Source organism: Rattus rattus, chromosome 3 (genome assembly GCF_011064425.1).
Source record: "Rattus rattus isolate New Zealand chromosome 3, Rrattus_CSIRO_v1, whole genome shotgun sequence".
Classification (NCBI taxonomy): Eukaryota; Metazoa; Chordata; class Mammalia; order Rodentia; family Muridae; genus Rattus; species Rattus rattus.
The window spans coordinates 74323714-74343867 of record NC_046156.1 but is presented as its reverse complement, the minus strand read 5'-3'; the positions used below and the strand labels follow the sequence as shown (position 1 = coordinate 74343867).

General features: G+C 40.2%; 1 protein-coding gene across 5 annotated transcripts in view; it reads right to left on the bottom strand.

Moving 5' to 3' along the window:
- Window positions 1–16634: 16634 nt before the first annotated feature.
- Window positions 16635–20154, bottom strand: part of Rapgef2 (Rap guanine nucleotide exchange factor 2) — a 214608-nt gene continuing 211088 nt past the window's right edge. For 3 of the 5 annotated variants that reach the window (XM_032898222.1, XM_032898226.1, XM_032898225.1), the window contains one exon: window positions 18632–18657. In XM_032898222.1, coding sequence (XP_032754113.1) covers window positions 18632–18657 — 26 coding nt within the window. Of the gene's footprint in view, window positions 18658–20154 lie in introns of all 5 variants that reach the window. The other 2 variants (XM_032898221.1, XM_032898223.1) reach the window with 2 other exon arrangements.

Genomic DNA, 20154 nt, shown 5'->3' with positions numbered 1-20154 from the left:
AGAAGGTTTAGAAGTAAAAAATCAAACTCAAGCTATCATGCTGCTATTACTAAATAAATTTTACTTTTTACTATCCCTTTATTTAAAAGAGTATGCTTTTCAACGACTGCTCTCAGTAATTACCAAGGTCTCATGGTAAATGGTTAGATGAAAATAAAAAGGGTTTAAAGTTTATGAAAGTCGTGAGGATTTAAGAAAGTGGTTTAAGGTCTGCAAAAGCAAGTTGTAAAGGTCTGAGGGAGTGACTTAAGGTATGTGAAAACGCCACTTAAAGAGGACACATAAGTTTAGGACTTCTAAAGTCTGGAGTTTTAGCATATTATTGGAGTTCTAATACGCTATTAAAGTAGGACTACCATGGTAATCACAGGCTCAAATTTTTAAGTTTCCTTTGGACTTGAGAACAGGGAAAAGGACAAGGTGTGGCTGGGGCAGTGTGTTTTCTTGGTGATGGTTCTGGCAGGTCAGAGCATGTCTGACATGAAGGTCTCATCACTGGTCTGACTTTTGGCTCATCTCCTCCTGAGCTTCAGCTCGCTCCTTCCTTTTCTTTTCTTTCTTTCTTTTTTTTTTTTTTTTTTTTTTTTTTTTTTTCGGAGCTGGGGACCGAACCCATTTTTCTTTTTTTTTTAACCACTGGGAGCTGCTGTTGCTTCATGACTTCTGTGATCTCATGTCTTTCTTCTTTAATACTTTTTTTTTTTTTTTTGGCCTTTACACTGAATTCTCAAGTCTGTGATGAGTTCATTCTGATGGTCCACACTGAACAGTGTTCTAGAACCCTCTTACCAACTGCTCCTGACCCTACTACCCTGACAACACATAGACCACAAATCACGTGCCATTTGGTCTTGATGGTGCCTGCACCCAACCTCCTTGATGAGATCACTACGTTCTCCTACCTAGAACCCTAGCTGTGGGAAACACTCCCCCAATAGAAAATATCACTAGAAGGTACATCAGTTCACCCAGGCAAAATCTGTAAGTATAGACGTCCAGGCAAGAGCCTGAAATGAGTTTACAACTGTATAACTGTATCTAGCACTCTGTCCACCTAGCCACTTAGTAACAAATGGGGCACATACCAATCTATGGCATTTAGGGGGAGAAAAGTCCTCATCTATATAAGAAGACAGTAAGAAAGGAAGCTGAAACAGTCTGCGATGCTGTTACTCTATTGCTCTCCACCAGCACACATTGCTTTCGTCAACGCCTGGTGCCAAGTCAGATAGAGGCTTAGAATGTATAAGCTAGGTGAAAACAGGAATTCACTCATTTGAGGCACTGAATTTCACTTTCTCCTTTTTAGTCATTTTCCAACCCAAGATTGTGGTAATCTATTTTGCTCATGAAATGGGACCCAAAGGTTTCTTACAGTTCTGTAAGTTTTGCTGTTAAACAGCCACAGCATTGTGAAAGACAAATGGGCAACATGGGGATGTCTAAAGCACAGGCAGTCAGTCTACTACATCTTCCTGGTACTGGCTAAAATGCAAATGACTAAACGTATAATTCACAAATAATTTTTCAGACCTACTAAGTGCTTTGACTCACTCTCTAGACTAGGTAAATGCTCATCCACTTAAAGTCTTCCATTTCACTCTGGCCATTGGGAAAATCTACCTCACCCATCTCTGATAAACCATTGTCCTTTTAGCCTCTGCTTGATATGTATTTCTCTGTATATGGTCTTAAAGGCACTTTTATTTTATGCATGTATGCCACATTTTCAGCAGATGCCTGTTGAGGCAAGAAGATGAGGCCAGATTCCCTGGACTGCCTGGGCTGATGCTGGGAACAGAACCTCCGTCTTCTAGGGAAACAGTAAGCATTGCAAACACTGAGCAATCTCTCCACCTCTGCCGATGTCCTCTATCTTCACAATATTCAGCCAACCTGGCTCCTTGGTTGCTGCATAAACTTGGTTCTTCAAGTCAGGGTGGTTTTTTGGTTGGTTTGCTTGCTTGTTGTTATTGTTGCTGCTGTTGTTTGAGACAGGGTTTCATGTAGCCCAGGCTAGCTTCAAACTCATTAAATATCAAAGAAAAGTCTTGAGCTTCTGATCTTTCTGGTTCCAACCCCTGAATTCTGGAATTATAAGAGATTACCATCACATCCAGTTTTATGGGATGCTAAGACGAAACCTAGTTCATGCATCTAAGCAAATACTCAACTGAGCTACATCCCCAGACTTGAGTCAGCTATATTTAGTGTATGGCATGTGAGTGTTCCTAACTGTTCACACATATATATAGGCCAGAGGTTGATTTCAGGCATTGTCTTAGGGCTTTACTGCTGTCAACAGACACCATGACCATGACTCTTATAAAGACAACATTTAATTGGGGCTGTCTTACAGGTTCAGAGGTTCAGTCCATTATCATCAAGGCAGGTGCATGGTGCATCCAAGCATGGTGCAGGAGGAGGCGAGAGTCCTATATCTTCATCTGAAGGCTGATAGGAGAAGACTGGCTTCCAGGCAGCTAGGAGGGGGTGGTCTTAAATGCCCACAGTGACACACTTCCTCCAACAAGGCTATACCTAATCCAACAAGGTTATACCTCCTAATAGTGTCATTCCCTGGGTCAAGCATCGTCAAACCACCACAGGTGTCATCTTTAGTCACTCTCCACCTTAGTTTTTGGGATTGTTAACCTGATGAACATGTAGAGCACAGATTCAGGTACTCTGGCTGGCCAGGACACACTTTGTACACATTCCTGTCTCTGCCTGCTTAGAAGTGGGATTACAAGCACAAGCTACTGCCCATGGCTTTTAAGTAGATGTAGAGGTTCCAAACTTAGGTCCTCATGCTTGCTTGGCAAGTACTTTATTGAGATATTTCCCCGACCCCCTGACAGTTATTTTAAGAGAGAACGTTATGGAATCAAGACCCCTACAAGTTCCTATTTCTTTAGCATGAAGGCATGATAATGTATTGAATAAAGGAAGAACCTATGGGGCATATTAACTCATATCCCCTCTTGAGTGAAAGAGAAATAAAATAAGTTTAGATGAGGGCTGAAGAGGTAGCTCAGTGGTTAAGAGTCCTAGTTGCTCTTCCAGAGGACCCAGGTTCAATTCCCAGCACATACACAATGGCTTACAACCATCTGACATTCAAGTTCCAGAGGACACAGTGCCCCCTTCTCATCTCCAGGTTATATGCATGTAACACACATGTAAGCAAAACACCTATACATATAAAATAATAGGAGTACAAAATAAGTATAGATGAACATATGTCTATGCTTCCTAATTTGGAAATGGATTGAAGTTGAAGACAATATTTATCTCAGGCTATAATGTGTATGTATGAAAACATTGGCCTGAGTGTTCGCTTTAGGGAGAAGTAAGATGTTTAGTTGAGCCCTGTATAACATTCCTATAACTCAGTGACTGAGGGTCTGGCTCCATGGCAAAGCATGTGCCTAGCAGGTACTCAGCCTTGGGCTTAATTCCCTAAACTGAAAAAAAAGAAAAAAACCAAACCAAATTTGGCATAGTTCAAGAATAAGCTCATGCTCTAAAGACCCATTCCATAACCACTACACACACACACACACACACACACACACACACACACACACACACACACACACACACATACGTCAACACCAGCACTCCCTCAGGCCACTGCCCCCCAATTAGAGCAGACTCCCATTGCTCAGGTGTGGGCCACACCAGTCAAGAATAGTTTTGTCTGACAGCTGAAAGGCCCCACTCCATAGACTCAGCTCCCAAGACCCATTCCACCACCATAGCCCCACCTATCTCACCGCCTACCCTACTACCAGGCCTCTTCCCCCAACTCTGGAAGATTTCAGCTGCTCAGTGCAGGCCATACCAGTCAGAAGGACAGAGACCCCATGTTACACCAAAGGCCAAACTAGTGCCCAGAAGTCCAGCACCCAACCTGGTCTGAGATGCCCTACTGGATCAGAGGTTACTCCAGCCACCAGAAATCCAGGCCATAAAGACCAGAAAACAAAGAAAAAACAAAAACCATGGACCAAACACCCCATCCACTAAAGACAAACCAAGGAATCAGCACCTAGGACTATAATCATACCAAACCCAATACCCAATTGCCAGCATAAGAATACAGTCAACAATAGCTATATTAAGGTACCACCAGAGCCTTGCTATCCTATGGTATCAACACCTGAGTATTTCAATGCAGCTGCAACACAAGAAAATAACCTTAACACCAACTTTATGAAGATGATAGAGGCCTTTAAGGAGACATTTTAAAATCCCTTAAATCAAAATGATAAACAAAACATTGGAGATCAATAAATACCTTAAAGAATGCCAAGAAAGACTAGAAAAAAAATGAACAGGTGAAGGAAACTGTTCAAGACCTAAAAGTGGAAATAGAAGCAATAAAGAAAACACAAACTGAGGGAATTCTAGAAATGAATAATCTAAGTAAGTGGACAGGGACCTCAGACACAAGCTCACTAACTGAATACAAGAAATGGAAGAAAGAATCTCAGGTATTTAAGATACAATGGAGGAAATAAATACATTGTCAAATACATGATATATCTAAAACAAATTCCTGTGTAAAAAATCTAGGAAATCTGGGACACCATGAAAATATAAGAAATAAGAATAATAGGAATAGAAGAGAGATGATTCCTGGATCAAAGGTCCAGAAAATATATTTAATAATATCATAGAAGAAAAATTTCCTAACCTAAAGAAGGACATGCCTATAAAGGTAGGAAAAACTTAGAGAACACAAAGAGATAAGACCAAAAAGAAAGTCCCTGGGTCACATAATAATCAAAACACTAAACATACAAAACAAAGAAAGAAAATTAAAAGCTGTAATGAGAAAAGGCCAAGTAACATATAAAGGCAGACTTATTAGAATTATACCTGAGTTCTCAATGGAGACTCTAAAAGTCAGAGGGTCCTGGTTGAAGTCTTGCAAACTTTACAACTGCAGATGCCAGCCCAGACTACTATACCCAGAAAAACTTTTAATCACCGTAGATGGAGAAAACAAAAGATTTCATGATAAAATCAATTTTATTTTTTTAAATTTAACTTTTTTTACTTATTCACTTTACATCCCTTCCCTAGTTACCTCCTCCCACAATCCTTTCCCCATTCCCCCTTCCCCTTCTTCTCTGAGCAGGTGCCCTCCCCCTGGGTATTCTGCCATTTTTGCACTTCAAGTCTCTGTGGGGCTAGGGGCTTCCTCTTCCACTGAGGCTAGACAAGGCAGCCCAGCTAGAAGAACATATCCCACATATAGGCAACAGCTTTTGGAATAGCCTCTGTTCCAATCCCATCCTTCTGTTGCATACAAGAAACACACATCAACATCAAGATAGACATTATCTCAGAATAAAGAATTGAAAAAGGATTTACCAAGCAAATGGACTCAAGAAGCAAGCTGGTGTAGCTATTCTAATATTTAACAAGATAAACATCAAACCAAAATTACTCAAAAGAGATAGAGAAGGACATTTCATACTCACCAAAGGAAAAACCACCAAGATGAGGTTTCATTCTTAATACCTATGCCTCAAACACAAAGGCTTTTGTAAAAGAAAAATTACTAAGGCTTAAATTATACATTAAAGCTCAGCACTTGATGGAACATTCTCAAAAATTGACACATACTCAGTTATAAAGCAAGTGTCAACCTATACAAGAAAATTAAAATACCCCCCTGTATCCTATTAGACCACCACAGATTAAAGCTGGATTTCAGCAACAACAGAAACAAGAGGCAGCCTACAAATGCAGGGGAACTAAACAACTTCCTACTGAATAGCTTTGGGGTTAAGGCAAAAGTAAAGAATTAAAGACTCCCTAGAATGCAACAAAAATGAATGCACAGCATAACTAAAACTTATGGGACACAATGAAAGCAGTGCTAAGAGGAAAACTCATAGGACTGAGTGCCTTCATAAAGAAATTGGAGAGATCTCATACTAGCAAGTGGACAGCACACCCTAGAACAGCTCTAGAACAACAACAACAACAACAACAACAACAACAACAGCAAAGCAAACAGACCCAAGAAGAGTGGATGGCAAGAATTAACAAAACTGGGGGCTGAAATCAATAACATAGAGACAAAAAAAAAAAACAAAACAAAAAAAAAAAAAAACCAAAAGAAACAATGAATCAAAAGAGCTGGTTCTTGAGAAAACCAAGCAGAAAGACAAACCCTTATCCAACTAACTGAAAGACACAGAGAGAATATCCAAAATAACAAAATCAGAAATGAAAGGAGGACATGACAACAGACACCAAGGAAATCCAGAGAATCATTAGGTCATACTTCAAAAGCCTGTACTTCCTCAAACTGGAAAATAAAAAGAAATAGGCAATTTTCTGGGTGTGTCACCAAAGTTAAATCAAGATAAACAATTTAAATATACCTAAAACCAGTAAAGAAATAGAAGCAATTGTTTAAGCCCCCGCCCCAAAAGCCCAGGAACAGATATTTTAGTGCAGAATTTTAACATTTTTTAAAGAAAACCTAATATTAATACTCCTCAAATTAGAACATAGAAACAGAATGTTTATTCTGTGGCCAACTTATTTTAGGCCACAATCACCTTGATATGCAAATGTACATTCAACAAAATATGAGAATTACAGACCAATTTCCCTCATGAGCATTAATGGGAAAATACTTGATAAAATACTCACAAACAAAAGTCCAAGAACTCATCAAAAATATCTACCATGATCAAATAGGCTTTACCCAAGAGATGCAGGGATGGTTAAACATACAAAAATCTGTCAACGTAATCCACCATATAAACAAACTGAAAGAAACAAAACATGTCTGTCATGAGCCAGGTGCTGCTGAGAGGGTGTGTGGGGAAGGACTGTAAGGCAGAGTCAGTCAAGGCGGTCAGGGTGTGTTGGCAGATTTCCTGGCCTGCTGAGGCATGGAACTGTAGAAAGAACACTTGAGGCTGAAGGTGAGGGGCTGTTTCTATTGACCTTGCTGGAAGGAACAGGGAGGCCTTTGGATGGGGACAGATGTCCTTTGTATATTTCAGCAACTGTTTCTGGTAGCTTGTGGCTTTGCTTCCCATGGTACTGTGAAGTATAAAAAGGCTAAGAAAAATAAACTTGAGGCTGCTGACTGTTGCTGCTGTGGTATTAACCAGCAGTCCTTCCAAATCTAACTCTTGTCTTTGGATCATTTTTCTGCCTTTTCTATCTGTTATCTCAAGCCCTTCTTGGAGACTGTTTGATGGCTCTGATACACATGCTCACCTTATTAGATGCTGAAGAAACCTTTGATAAAATCCAACACCCTTTCGTGTTAAATATCTTATAGAGATCAGGGATAAAAGGGACATATCTGAACATAATAAAGACAATTAACAGAAAGCCTTTAACCAACATCAAATTAAATGAAGAGAAACTCAAAGAAATTCTACTAAAATCAGGAACAAAACAAGGCTGTCCCCTTTCTTTCTTTCTTTCTTTCTTTCTTTCTTTCTTTTTTTTTCTTTTTTTCAGAGCTGGGGACCGAACCCAGGGCCTTGCGCTTGCTAGGGCTGTCCCCTTTCTATATAACTATTTGATATAGTACTTGAAGTTTTAGTCAGAGCAATAAGAAAACTAACGGAAACCAAAGGGATGCAAATTGGAAAGGAAGAAATCAAAACATCATTAACTTTAAAAAAATCAGTGGCTCTCCTAATATACAAATGTGAAATTAGCTAAGAAAGAAAAAAAATCAGGGAAACAATAACCTTCCCAATAGTCACAAATAATATAAAATATCTTGGAGTAACTCTAACCAAGCAAGTTGAACACCAGTATGATAAAAACTTCAAGTCTCGGAAGGAAGAAATTGCAGAAGATATCAGAAATGGTATCTCTCATGCTCATGGATCAGTAGCATTAACAGGAAAAATGTCCATCCTATCAAAAGAATCTACAGATTCAATGCAATTCCCATCAAAAATCCAACACAATTGTTCAAAGACCTTGAAAGAACAATTCTCAACTTCATATTGAAAAACAAAAAGCCTGGGACAGCTAAAACTGTCCTGTACAATAAAATAACTTCCAGAGGCATCACCATTTCTGATCTCAAGTTGTATTACAGAACTATGGTAATAAAAACTGCATAGTACGTATTATTGGCATAAAAACAGACTCACTGATTAATTCGATTGAATGGAAGTCCAGAATGTAAATCTACACACCTATGGACTCTTGATTTTTTTTTAAATAAAGAAGTCAGAAATATTGAATGGAAAAATCATAGCATCTTCAACAAATGGTACTATGCTAGTTTGACTGGATATCAGTATGTAGAAGAATGCATGATCAATATCTACCACCATGCACAAAACTTAAGTCCAAGTGGATCAAAGGCCTCAACATAAAACCAGATACATGAACCTGATAGAAGAGAAAGTGGGGAATAATCTTCAATGCGCAGGCACAGGAGACAACTTCCTGAACAGAACACCCATAGACCAGGCACTAAGACTGACAGTTAGTAAATGTAACTCTTGAAACTGAAAAGCTTCTGAAAGGAAAAGGACACCATTCAAAGAACAAAATGGCAGCCTACAGAATGAAGAAATATTTTCACCAACTTCACATCTGATGAAGGGCTAATACCTAAAATATATAAAGAACTGAAGACTTCTGATCTTCAAGTCACCCTGGAGCTAAGGCTGTGCCACAGCTCTCCATACCCAAATTCCACCTGGAGAGAGCTGGTCTCCCAGGAGTGCTGAGACACCCAAGATCAGGCTCACAGGGTCACAGGAGGTCAAGTTTTCAGTCAGAGACATCAAGGTCAACAAACACCAGAGAAACCAGATGCCAAGAGGCAAGTGCAAGATCCTAAGTAAGAGAAATCAAGGCTACTTGGCATCATCAGAATCAGTTCTCCCATCATAGCAAGTCCTGGATACCATATCATACCAAAAAAAAAAAAAAACAAAAAAAAAAAACAAGATTCTGATTTAAAATCACATTTCATGATGGTGATAGAGTACTTTAGGAAGGACATAAATAACTTCCTTAAAGAGATACAGGAGGTGGGAGAGGATGGGGAGGGGAACACCCACATAGAAGGGGAGGGGTAGGGGTTAGGGGGATGTTGGCCTGAAAACCGAGGGAAAAGGAATAACATTTGAAATGTAAATAAGAAAGGAAGGGAGGAGGGATGTTTGCCCGGAAACCGGAAAGGGAATAACACGAAATTATAAGAAATATTCAAGTTAATAAAAAAAAAAAAAAAAAGAAATACCCAATTTAATAAAGATGGAGAGAAAAAAAAGAATGAACCCAGAAAAAAAATACAAGAGAACACAGGTAGACAGGTGGAAGCCCTTAAAGAGAAACTATAAAAACCCCTTAAAGAATTACAGGAAATCACAACCAAACAGGTGAAGGAACTGAACAAAACCATCCAGAATCTAAAAATGGAAATAGAAACAATAAAGAAATCACAAGGGGGGACAACCTTGGAGATAGAAAACCTAGGGAAGGGGGTTGGGGATTTAGCTCAGTGGTAGAGCGCTTGCTTAGCAACCGCAAGGCCCTGGGTTCGGTCCCCAGCTCCGAAAAAAAAAAGAAAACCTAGGGAAGAGATCAGGAGTCATAGATGCAAGCATCACCTACAGAATGCAAGAGATTGAAGAGAGAATCTTAGGGGCAGAAGATACTGTAGAAAACATTGACACAACAGTCAAAAAAAATGCAAAATGCAAAAAGCTCCTAACCCAAAACATCCAGGAAATCCAAGACACAATGAAAAGATCAAACATAAAGATAACAGGTACAGAAGAGAACTAAGATTCCCAACTTAAAGGGCCAGGAAATATCTTCAACAAAAATATAGAAGAAAACTTCCCTAACCTAAAGAAAGAGATGCTCATAAACATACAATAAGCCTACAGAACTCCAAATATATTGGACCAGAAAAGAAATTTCTCCCATCACAAGATAGTCAAAACACCAAATGCACAAAACAAAGAAAGAATATTAAAACCAGTAAGGGGAAAAGGTCAAGAAACATACAAAGGTAGACCTATCAGAATTACACCAGACTTCTCAACAGAGACTCTAAAAGTCAGAAGATCCTGGGCAGATGTCTTTTTCAGCCCTATAAAGGATAATAGATGGAAAACTCTAACACAAGGAAGGAAACTACACCCTAGAGAAAGCAAATATATATATTCTTTAAACAAATCCAAAAAAGATAGCCACACAAACATAATTCCAACTCTAACAACAAAAATAACAGAAAATAACAATAACTTTTCCTTAATATCTCTTAACATCAATGGACTCAATTCCCCAATAAAAAGACAGAGACATAAAGAGGACCCGGCATTTTGCTACATACAGAAAACACACCTCAGTGACAATGACAGACACAACCTCAGAGTGAAAGACCCCCAAAGCAGGGAGACCCTCACTCAAGTCTCAGGATGATCGATGCAACCCAAGAACTCACGTGAGACCATCCTTGCTGTAAAAACATGAAGTTTATTGATAGGAACCAGTGCACTGGGGTCGAGACTCGTATCCCACACAGGGGTAGAGGAGTTCGACCCCTAGTGGCTGGGAGAAGAGGTATTTAAAGGAAGAAACCACAACCCAAGGAGGTAAGGAGGGCGTCATTGGAAAATGTAGAGAATACCAGTGAAAAATTCTCAAGATTGTTCTTTAAGATTTTAATCTAACTTTATGGTCAGTTAGTTCCTGGGAGAGAGTTGCCGAACCGGCTGGTATAATTGCAGTTCCAGGATCTGATCAGTTTCTTTCTTTTGCTCTAAACTTTTGTCTAGGGGGGCAACCTTAAAACTTCTACCTTTCAAGAGTAAATGGCTAGAAAATCATTTTCCAAGCAAATGGTCCCAAGAAACAAGCTGGAGTAGCCATTTGAGTAAAATTGACTTTCAACCAAAAGTTATCAAAAAAGATAGGGAAGAATACTTCATATCATCAAAGGAAAAACCTACCAAGATGAACTCTCAATTCTAAACATCTATGCTTCCAATGCAAAGGCACCCACATTCATAAAAGAAACTTTACTAAAGCTCAAAGCACATATTGCAATTCACACAATAATAGTGTGAGATTTCAACACCCCACTCTCAGCAATGGACAGATCTTGGAAACAGAAACTAAATAGAGACACAGGAAAACTAACAGAAGTTATGAAACAAATGGACTTAACAGATAGCTATAGAACATTTCATCCTAAAACAAAAGAATATACCTTCTCAGCATCTCAAGGTACCTTCTCTATATAATTGGTCACAAAAAGGTCTCAACAGATACAAGAAGATTGAAATAATCCCATTCATCCTATCAGATCACCATGGACTGAGGCTGTTCTTCAATAACAACAAAAACAACAGAAAGTCTACATATACATGGAAGTTGAATAACACTCTACTCAATGATAACTTGGTCAAGCAAGATATAAAGTGTTGGACCCTGCCTTGGTTGTTTCACTCCCTCCTAGCTGAGCCTTTCAGCCTGCTATGGCAAGAAGTTATTTACACCCTTGGCAGCTGCTCTTGGCCCCTGATTTGGGGCAGGGACTTTCCACAATGCAAATTTTTCCTGATTTCCTGGTCGGGGAGTCTCACCTGCTCTATTCTTTTTTCACGTTTTTTGCCTCTTGTATATAGAGAGATCTGAGTAAAGCTCGGATGGAATTCTTTTAACACGAATGACCCAAGTGTGTGTTTTTTCTTAAATCTCACGGGTCTATGCCAGGTTCTCAGTGTTGTGATGACGCAGGTGTCATCAATAAAGAAAGAAATTAAAGACATTTTAGAATTTACTGAAAATGAAGACACAACATACCCAAACTTATGGAACACAATGAAAGCAGTGATAAGAGGAAAACTCATAGCTCTGAGTGCCTCCAAAAAGAAACAGGAGAGAACATACACTAGCAGCTTGACAGTACCTGAAAGCTCTAGAACAAAAAGAAGCTAATACACCCACAGGGAGTACACGGGAGGAAATAAGCTCAGGGCTGGAATCAATCAAATAGAAACAAAAAGGACTAGGCAAAGAATCAACAAAACCAGGAGCTGGTTCTTTGAGAAAATCAATAACATAGATAAACCTTAGCCAGACTAACCAGAGGACACAGAAACAGTATCCAAATTAACAAAATCAGAAATGAAAATCGAGACATTAGAACAGAAACTGAGGAAATTCATAAAATCATCAGATCTCACTACAAAAGTCTATACTAAAAAACAAAAAACAACAAAACTGGAAAATCTGGATGAAATGGTCAATTTTCTAGACAGATACCAGGTACCAAAGTTAAATCAGGAACAGATAAACCATCTAAAGAGTCCCATACCCCCTAAAAAAATAGAAGCAGTCATTAAAAGTCTTCCAGCCAAAAAAAGCCCAGGACCAGACAGGTTTAGTGCATAATTCTATCAGATCTTCAAAAACAGACCTAATACCAATACTCTTCAAACTATTCCACATATAGGAACAGTAGGAACTCTATCCAATTCCTTCTATGAAGCCACAATTATGCTTATACCTAAACCACACAAAGACCCAGCAAAGAAAGAAAAAACTTCAGACCAATTTCCCTTATGAATATTGACACAAAAATACTCAATAAAATTCTTGCCAACCAAATCCAAGAACATCAAAATGATCATCCATCATGATCAAGTAGGCTTCATCCCAGGTATGCAGGGATGGTTCAATATGCGGAAATCCATCAACATAATCTACTATATAAACAAACTGAAAGAACAAAACCACGTGATCATTTCATTAGATGCTGAGAAAGCATTTAACGAAATTCAACACCCCTTCATGATAAAAGTCCTGGAAAGAACAGGAATTCAAGGCCCACACCTAAACATAGTAAAAGCCATATACAGCAAATCATCTCTACATCCTTGGGATGAAACCTACTTGATAATGGTGGTTGACTGTTTTGATATGGAGTTTGTGAGAATTTTATCGAGTATTTTTGCAGTCCCTATGCAGCAGAGGATGGCCTTTTCTGCCATCATTGGAAGGAGAGGCCCTTGGTCCTGTGAAGGCTCAATGCCCCAGTGTAGGGGAATGCCAGGGCAGAGGGACCAGAATGGGTGGGTGGGTGGGGGAGCATCCTCATAAAAGCTGGGAGAGGTGGGATGGGATAGGGATTTTCTGGAGGGGAAACCAGGAAAGGGGATAACATTTGAAATGTAAATAAATTCAAAATAAATTTAATGTAAAATAATAATAAATTAATAAATAAATAATTTAATTAATTTAAATAATTTAATTAATAATTAATTAATAAATAATAAACTAAATGTAAAATAAATTTGAAATGTAAATGTAAATATCCAATTTTTAAAAATAAAAAATGAACTGAAAAAACTAGACATAAACAAACCAAACAAGGCAATTAAAAACTAGGGTACAGATCTAAACAGAATTCTCACCAGAGGATTCTCTAATGGCTGAGAATCACTTAAAAATGTTCAACATTCTTGGCCATCCGGGAAATGCAAATCAAATGACCATGAGATTCCATCTTACACCCATCAGAATGGCTAGGACCAGAAACGCAAGTGACAGCTCATGTTGGCAAGGATGTGGAGCAAGGGGAACACTTCTCTGCTGCTGGGACTATGAACCTGTACAGTCGCTTTGGAAGTCAATATGGTGGTTTCTCAGAAAACTGGAATCCATCTACCTCAAGACCCATCTATACCATTCATGGGGACTTGCAAAGATCAGGGTGTTTGTCCTAGTTCCTCTGCAGATGTCACGGCTAAATAGCTTGGTGTTCCTGTTGAGGTTATCCATCACTCTTTTGCCTACTTATAGGTCCTTTCTCCTCCTCCTAGGTAGCCTTGTCCGGCCTCGATGTGATGGGATGTGCCTGGTTTTACTGTAGTTTGTTATGCTATGTTTGGTTGATATCCCTGGGAGGCCTCCTTTTTTGTGAAGGGAGCTGGAGGGGTGATGGACCTGGGGTGAGGAAGTGGTATGAAGAGACTTGGAGAAGGGAGGGAGGAGAAACTGGTTGGAATGAGAAAAGGGAAAAAGAGAATGGAGTCATGATAGGGGAATTTTTGGTCCTTGTGAGAGAACTCCAAGAAGACAAAAGCTTCAAATACACAGAATTACTCTTGGGATGTGCTTTCTTGCCCCTCCTAGGTATAGCCGACAGGGGTAAGCTTACTTCAGCTGTTGGCACTCATATGCCTCCACACATTTGCTAAGTGCTGCTTATTCTTGTGATGGTATGCTTTACTCGAGCGACTCTTCTTAATTCTCAGAGTGTAAATTGTCTGATGCTATGAATAGAGTTGGCTGCTGCATGAGACTTTAGTTCGCCTTTTTTTAGGCCCTGCTCTCCCAGGTTCACACCACCAATTAGTGGCACCTGAACAGGGACCTGAAGCTGGCTATGAGATAAGAGAGTGGTGACCATCACAGGAGGTAAATGAGCAGAATGAAGTAGAAAGCAGGAAAGTTTCCCATTATATTGAGCATGGGCACTTGATTTTTTTTAAAAAACAAACAAAACAAAACAAAGGAGGAGCACAAGTATAATCCCTAGTTTTCTGAATAAATTTTAGATGAAATAGTATGAGATAGTCTGAAAGAGTATTGAAGAGGCAACAATAAGGAGAAAAAAATTCCCTGTTTGTCTTAGGGTTTTACTGCTGTGAAAAGACACCATGACCAAGGCAATCCTTATAACATTTAATTGAGACTGGCTTACAGGTTGAGAGGTTCAGTCCATGATCATCAAGGGTGGAGCATGGCAATGTCTAGGCAGGCATGGTGCAGGAGGCGCTGAGAGTTCTACATCTTCATCTGAAGGCTGCTAGCAGAATACTCACTTCCAGGCTGCTAGGACTAGGGTATTAAAGCCCACAACCACAGTGACACACCTACTCTAAAAAGGCCACACCTCCAAATAGAGCCACTCCCAAGGCCAAGCATATACAGACTACCACGCTGTTCAAATTTGGATCAAAATTGGGCCAAATAACTTGGGCTGTTACTAAAATACTTGGGAAAGATAATGAGGATATTAATCATGAGAAAGAGATGGTTAATTCTTTGAATGAATAGAAACTGGGTGATCAAACCTTAAAATTGATAAGAGGCAATGAAGGAGGTTTCCCCTCAGGAACTGCTTCCTCAGCTCTGTTAGTGGAGTCTCCTTTAGACATGTATCCTCATTGCCTGAAAATGACCCTTACGCATGGGATGGGGAATTTAGTATCAACTGAGTACTGAATTCTCTTCACTTTCTGATGAGGAGCGCTTATGAAAATGCTAACTTTACAACCTAAGCAAGCCAGAGCATGGCAGGAAAACAGAATTTAGCAGTTCCTCCCTGGCCTCATGAGGTACACTTGATATTTCCAGTGCAATTTCAACAAAATCGAAAATGTTTATCAGCCCTATCATGTCTATCTCAAACTCTGGAAGGAAAGGCAGTGTTGGGCAGCTCTCCTTCATTATCTAGAGAGGCAAGAACTACATACAGCTAGCTGATTCTAGACTAAAAGAGGCATTTGCTTATTGTGTGGATCCTTCGCTGACTTTAAACTTATTTTCTCCGATAAATTGTCTCTTAAACATATTGTAACACAAGAGGACCAACTTTGGGATGAATTTATTTACAGCACAAGGGCCATAGAAATATTAACTGCCAACTAGAGTGGTAAATAGCAGTTATATTATTCACAGGCACATAAAAACTGTTCCCTTACTGGTTGTATCTGGTTGGTACTTACCGCTCGGAGTCCTACAGACAGCTAGCTATTTGGCTATAACGGTTGCTTACTTAAGAGTGTGGAAGGGTAGTAAGACAGGGATAGCAGCGACAAATAACTTGCCTTGGCTTTGTATTTTTTTGCAGAAGACAAAAGGTGATGAGGAGAACGTTCTCTTAAACAGGTGGAGTCGCCAGGACAACCTTTCCTTTTTCTTCCCATCTGACCATTTTGATAGACAGATTTAGCAGGAGTTGGTAGGTGAGTGGGCCACCCTCCCAAGTCTCTTTTCAGTTCCTGGCCTCCCAATCTCTGTGCCTTATGTCCAGCTTCTCAGACTTTCACTGACATCTGCTCGAAGGAAGATGCTTTGCCCTCAAACTGTATTTAAGCAGGCAGCTACTTAACTGATTCTTACCTATTAAAATATAAATGCTCCTTTTGTGGACTGAAATACTACTACTCAGACTTACCAGTTAGACTAAGCTTACTTAGTGGGCACAGGTCTCTGGGTTCAACCCCAGCAACGGAAACCAAGCAACCCACAGACCAGAGTATCACGTGCTAGCTGGATGTCTACAACGAACAGCAAAGCTGTTCTCTCGGTGATCCTGACTATCAACGAAAAAACTGCCAAGATGACCTATGGGAGACAGAGGCTGCACTGAGCCTCAAGAAACATGGAAGAATTTGAACATGGCTTACTTGGTGCTAACATGAATGATATTAATTCCCGTGACTCGATAAAGAGCCGGGAAAAGAGAACAGGCCTCACTCAGTTTCTCTCAAGCAAGAGGTTTACTCCTCAGCCTCCCAGGCCCGTCCTGCAGTGTAACCTCTACTTCATCTCAGTAGTAAAAAGCATGCACAATTCATTAAAAATTTAGACAAGGCTTTATCTTATATTTATTTATTTTCCAGCTTGTACAAACTGGATGTAGAAGCATAAACATAGTACATTTCTACCATCTTCAACAAAAATAGAACCAATATGTACAATTATTGTATTAAAAATACAAAAGGGATACAGACTCCACCAATGTCTTTCTAAAAGACATACAGGTACAAGTGGTATCAAAAGTATGAGGAAATCACCAGTTAATTTTACATTCTGCACTTGACATCACAGAGCGAACTGAGATTAGCAGTCCTATGTTCTACAATTACTTAATGTTTAGATAACATCTGTGCAATTTGTGGTAGAGCTAGAGTTTTGTCTTTCTATATGCACATGAGGTCCATAGCCTATAGAGTAAAACTGGCAATAATGCATATTACATGTAAAATTACAAATGCGGAAGTGACAATGTGATACATAAGTAGACGAACGCCATGACATAGAAGAGAATTATTAAATAAAGCACTGACATTGTTTGACACAGTGAAAAAACACTGCAATTCGACCTTTAAAATTTGAAGCTATTTACGTTTATCTACTGATCAATATGATCAGCTGAATTTAATGGAAAAAAATCCAAGATCAGCAGCCCCTCACATCTGAGTACTACTCGGATTGGCAGCCTTCACTTTTCCGGAGTCTGTGCAAAAACAACACAAAAATACAAAGGCGGGGTCGTTTTCAGTCATTCTAGGGCTAATAGCAGCTATGAGCAGACTGGTGTACACTTACGCCTCCTCCACAGGCAGCGTCCACAAAGCCACTCACAGGTCAGTCTTCGTGACTGACCCACTTTGTAAAGGCTGGCGTACTGAACCATGTTTGTGACCTTTAACCATGTTTAAAGACACTCTGGTGCCAATCCAACAAGGGGAGGCTGTCTTGAAAGAGCAGTACAAACAGCTGGCATTTTTTCCAACACCCCAAGCTGCTTCACTGCAATGCTATCCAGTTATAAATGTTTCTTTTAAAAAATAAAAACAAAAAGCTCTAAAACCCTAAATTAACAAAACTTGAAAAAAAAAAACAAAAACAAAAACAAAAAAACCCATAACTTAAAAACAGGGGTTGCCATCCATTGTAGTTGAGCAGGACACACTCCCAAAAACGCCATCCTGCCTCATAAGGCTCAGACAGGCCACACGAGTCCTAGTTCCCGCCCTGGCCATGTGCAAACAGTTTTACATTAGAGCCTCGCCCACTGGGGAAGGAGCAGGTGAGGGGTCTTGGTATTAAAGTAATTGGCTAACGTTTGATGCTTCTGGGATAGGGCACTTCACGGGCAAGGCCAGAAGGACATAGGAAGACAGGGTCACTGCCCAGGTCTTCCCTTGGTGCGGCCAAACCCTGTCCGGCATATTTGGTTTTTCAGAAACCCAGGCTGGCAATCCTACTTAAGGTTCAAAATAATACTGTAATCATTAAATGGATATAACATTTACTCTCTGAACACAATCTTTAAACTTATTTTTTTAAAGGATATTGTAAACAAGTGGACAAGCACTGTACTCTAAGGATTTCTTATCTGTCTTTGTCTTCCTTGGTGGGTTCGAGACCCCAAGTAGTTCAAAGGCTAGCTTTTCTCATCTTCCGAATGAGATCGAGGGCTTAGGACTGGACTGAAATCTAAGAGGAAGACTGGAAACTCCTTCCAGGCATGGAGAAGTGCCGCCAGAGGGAGTCGCCTTGTGACGATCTTGGAATTTGGAATGATACTGCGTGACGTGGCAGGCAGCAGCTCAGAGACTGCTGGGCTGTGCATTTCAAGCAACAAGTCTGCAAAGTGCCAGGGCAGTTTCTTCACAGTACTTCACATGCAAAGGGGAAAGGAAGAAGGGGAGAAGAAGCCCCATGCTGCTTTAAGGCAGGGAAGGAAGGAGGCAAACTGGTCCACCATCCTCAGATGTGCGTGCCAAGGCTCCAACGCTTGGGACGTCTTCTTGTGCTCTCCTTTGGGTAGCCCACTCAAGGAGCCTGTGCCTCAAACAGCAGACACTTGTTCATCTTCTGCAGACACAGCAGGAGAGAAAGCAAAATAAGGAATCAACAAGTAGATAACTTTTTTGTGCTAACATGCATTCACTTAAAAAATAGACATTTTTAATGACGCTCACTTAAAACTTTTGAATTTTGGCAAGCAACTATTTCGTAATTTTAAAAGTTTAAAAAGGGCCTGGTAGTGCACAGCTTTAGTCCTAGCACTCAAGAGGCAGAAGCAGGCAGACATCTATGAGTTAGAGGTCAGCCTGGTCTATACAGCAAGTTCTAGGACAGCCAGGGCTACACAGAGAAATCCAGTCTCACAAAAACAACAAAATGAGTGCATCATGCAAATCTTAATAGATATCCACAATATCCACAAAAATCTTTGGGGGTGGGTTGAGAAAGGTTCTATGTAACCTTGGCTATGTTGGAAATCCCTATGTAGACCAGGCTGGCCTTGAACACAGAGATCCTCTTGCCTCTGCTTCCCAAATACTGGGATTAAATTTGTGCGCTGCCATACCTGGTTTATACGAACTATTAAAAAGGCAGCTGGGTGTGGTCATTTGGGTTCCAGCACCCAGGAAGCTGAGCCAGGAGTGTCTGAAGCTGGTCCAGCCTACTGTCTTATAACCAGTAATAATTGTGACGGCCAGTGTAGGTTGTCACCTTGACTAGCCTGGAAAAAGGAACTTTCGACTTGAGGCACTGCCTCCACGGTGGCCTGTCAGACAGTTTCTTGATTGCTAACTGGTGTAGGCAGGCCCAGCCCACTGCAGGTGGTGCCCTCACTAGGAAAGGGCCTGGGTTGGATATGAAAGGTAGCTGGATGTGAGCCTGGGGGTAATCTACTAAGCAGTATTTCCCAGGGTCTCTGCTTCAGTTCCTGCTCCAGTTTCCATGAAGAATGGCTGTCACCTGGAACGTAAGGGATACACCCTTTCCTTCCCCAAGGTGCCTTTGGTCAAAATGTTTTTATAACAGAAAAAGAAACCAAACTAAGATAATAATCAATAAATTAATAAAATTATGTACATTGCATGCTTATTGGCTGGAACGTTATTAAATTTATTTACATTCTAAAATCAGATGTATTTTTCTAAGATTTATTTTATGGGTGTGCCTGTTTCTGTGTGAGGTCCAGGCATGTGAGGAACGCTGTCCTTGGGAGTCAGAAGAAGCTACTGAATTTCCTGCACTAACATTTTAGGCAGTTGAGAGCCACACCTACACGGCTATGGAAACTGAACTTTGCTGCAAGAGCAGTATACACTCTTAACCACAGCACTGCCGCTCCAGGCTTCCTTTAAAACAACTGTTTTCTTTGATTTTGTGTGAGTGTGTTCACACACATGAGCACCAGAGGCTAGCAGAGTTGGATCTCCTGTTTCTAGGCTGACGTAAGGTGTCCACATGAGTGTTGGGAGCTGAACTCTGGTCCTCTGGCCAGAAACAAGAGCTCTTAGCCACAGAACCACCTCTTCAGCCCCAAGCCCTTCATCTTTTAACAATACAGTTATA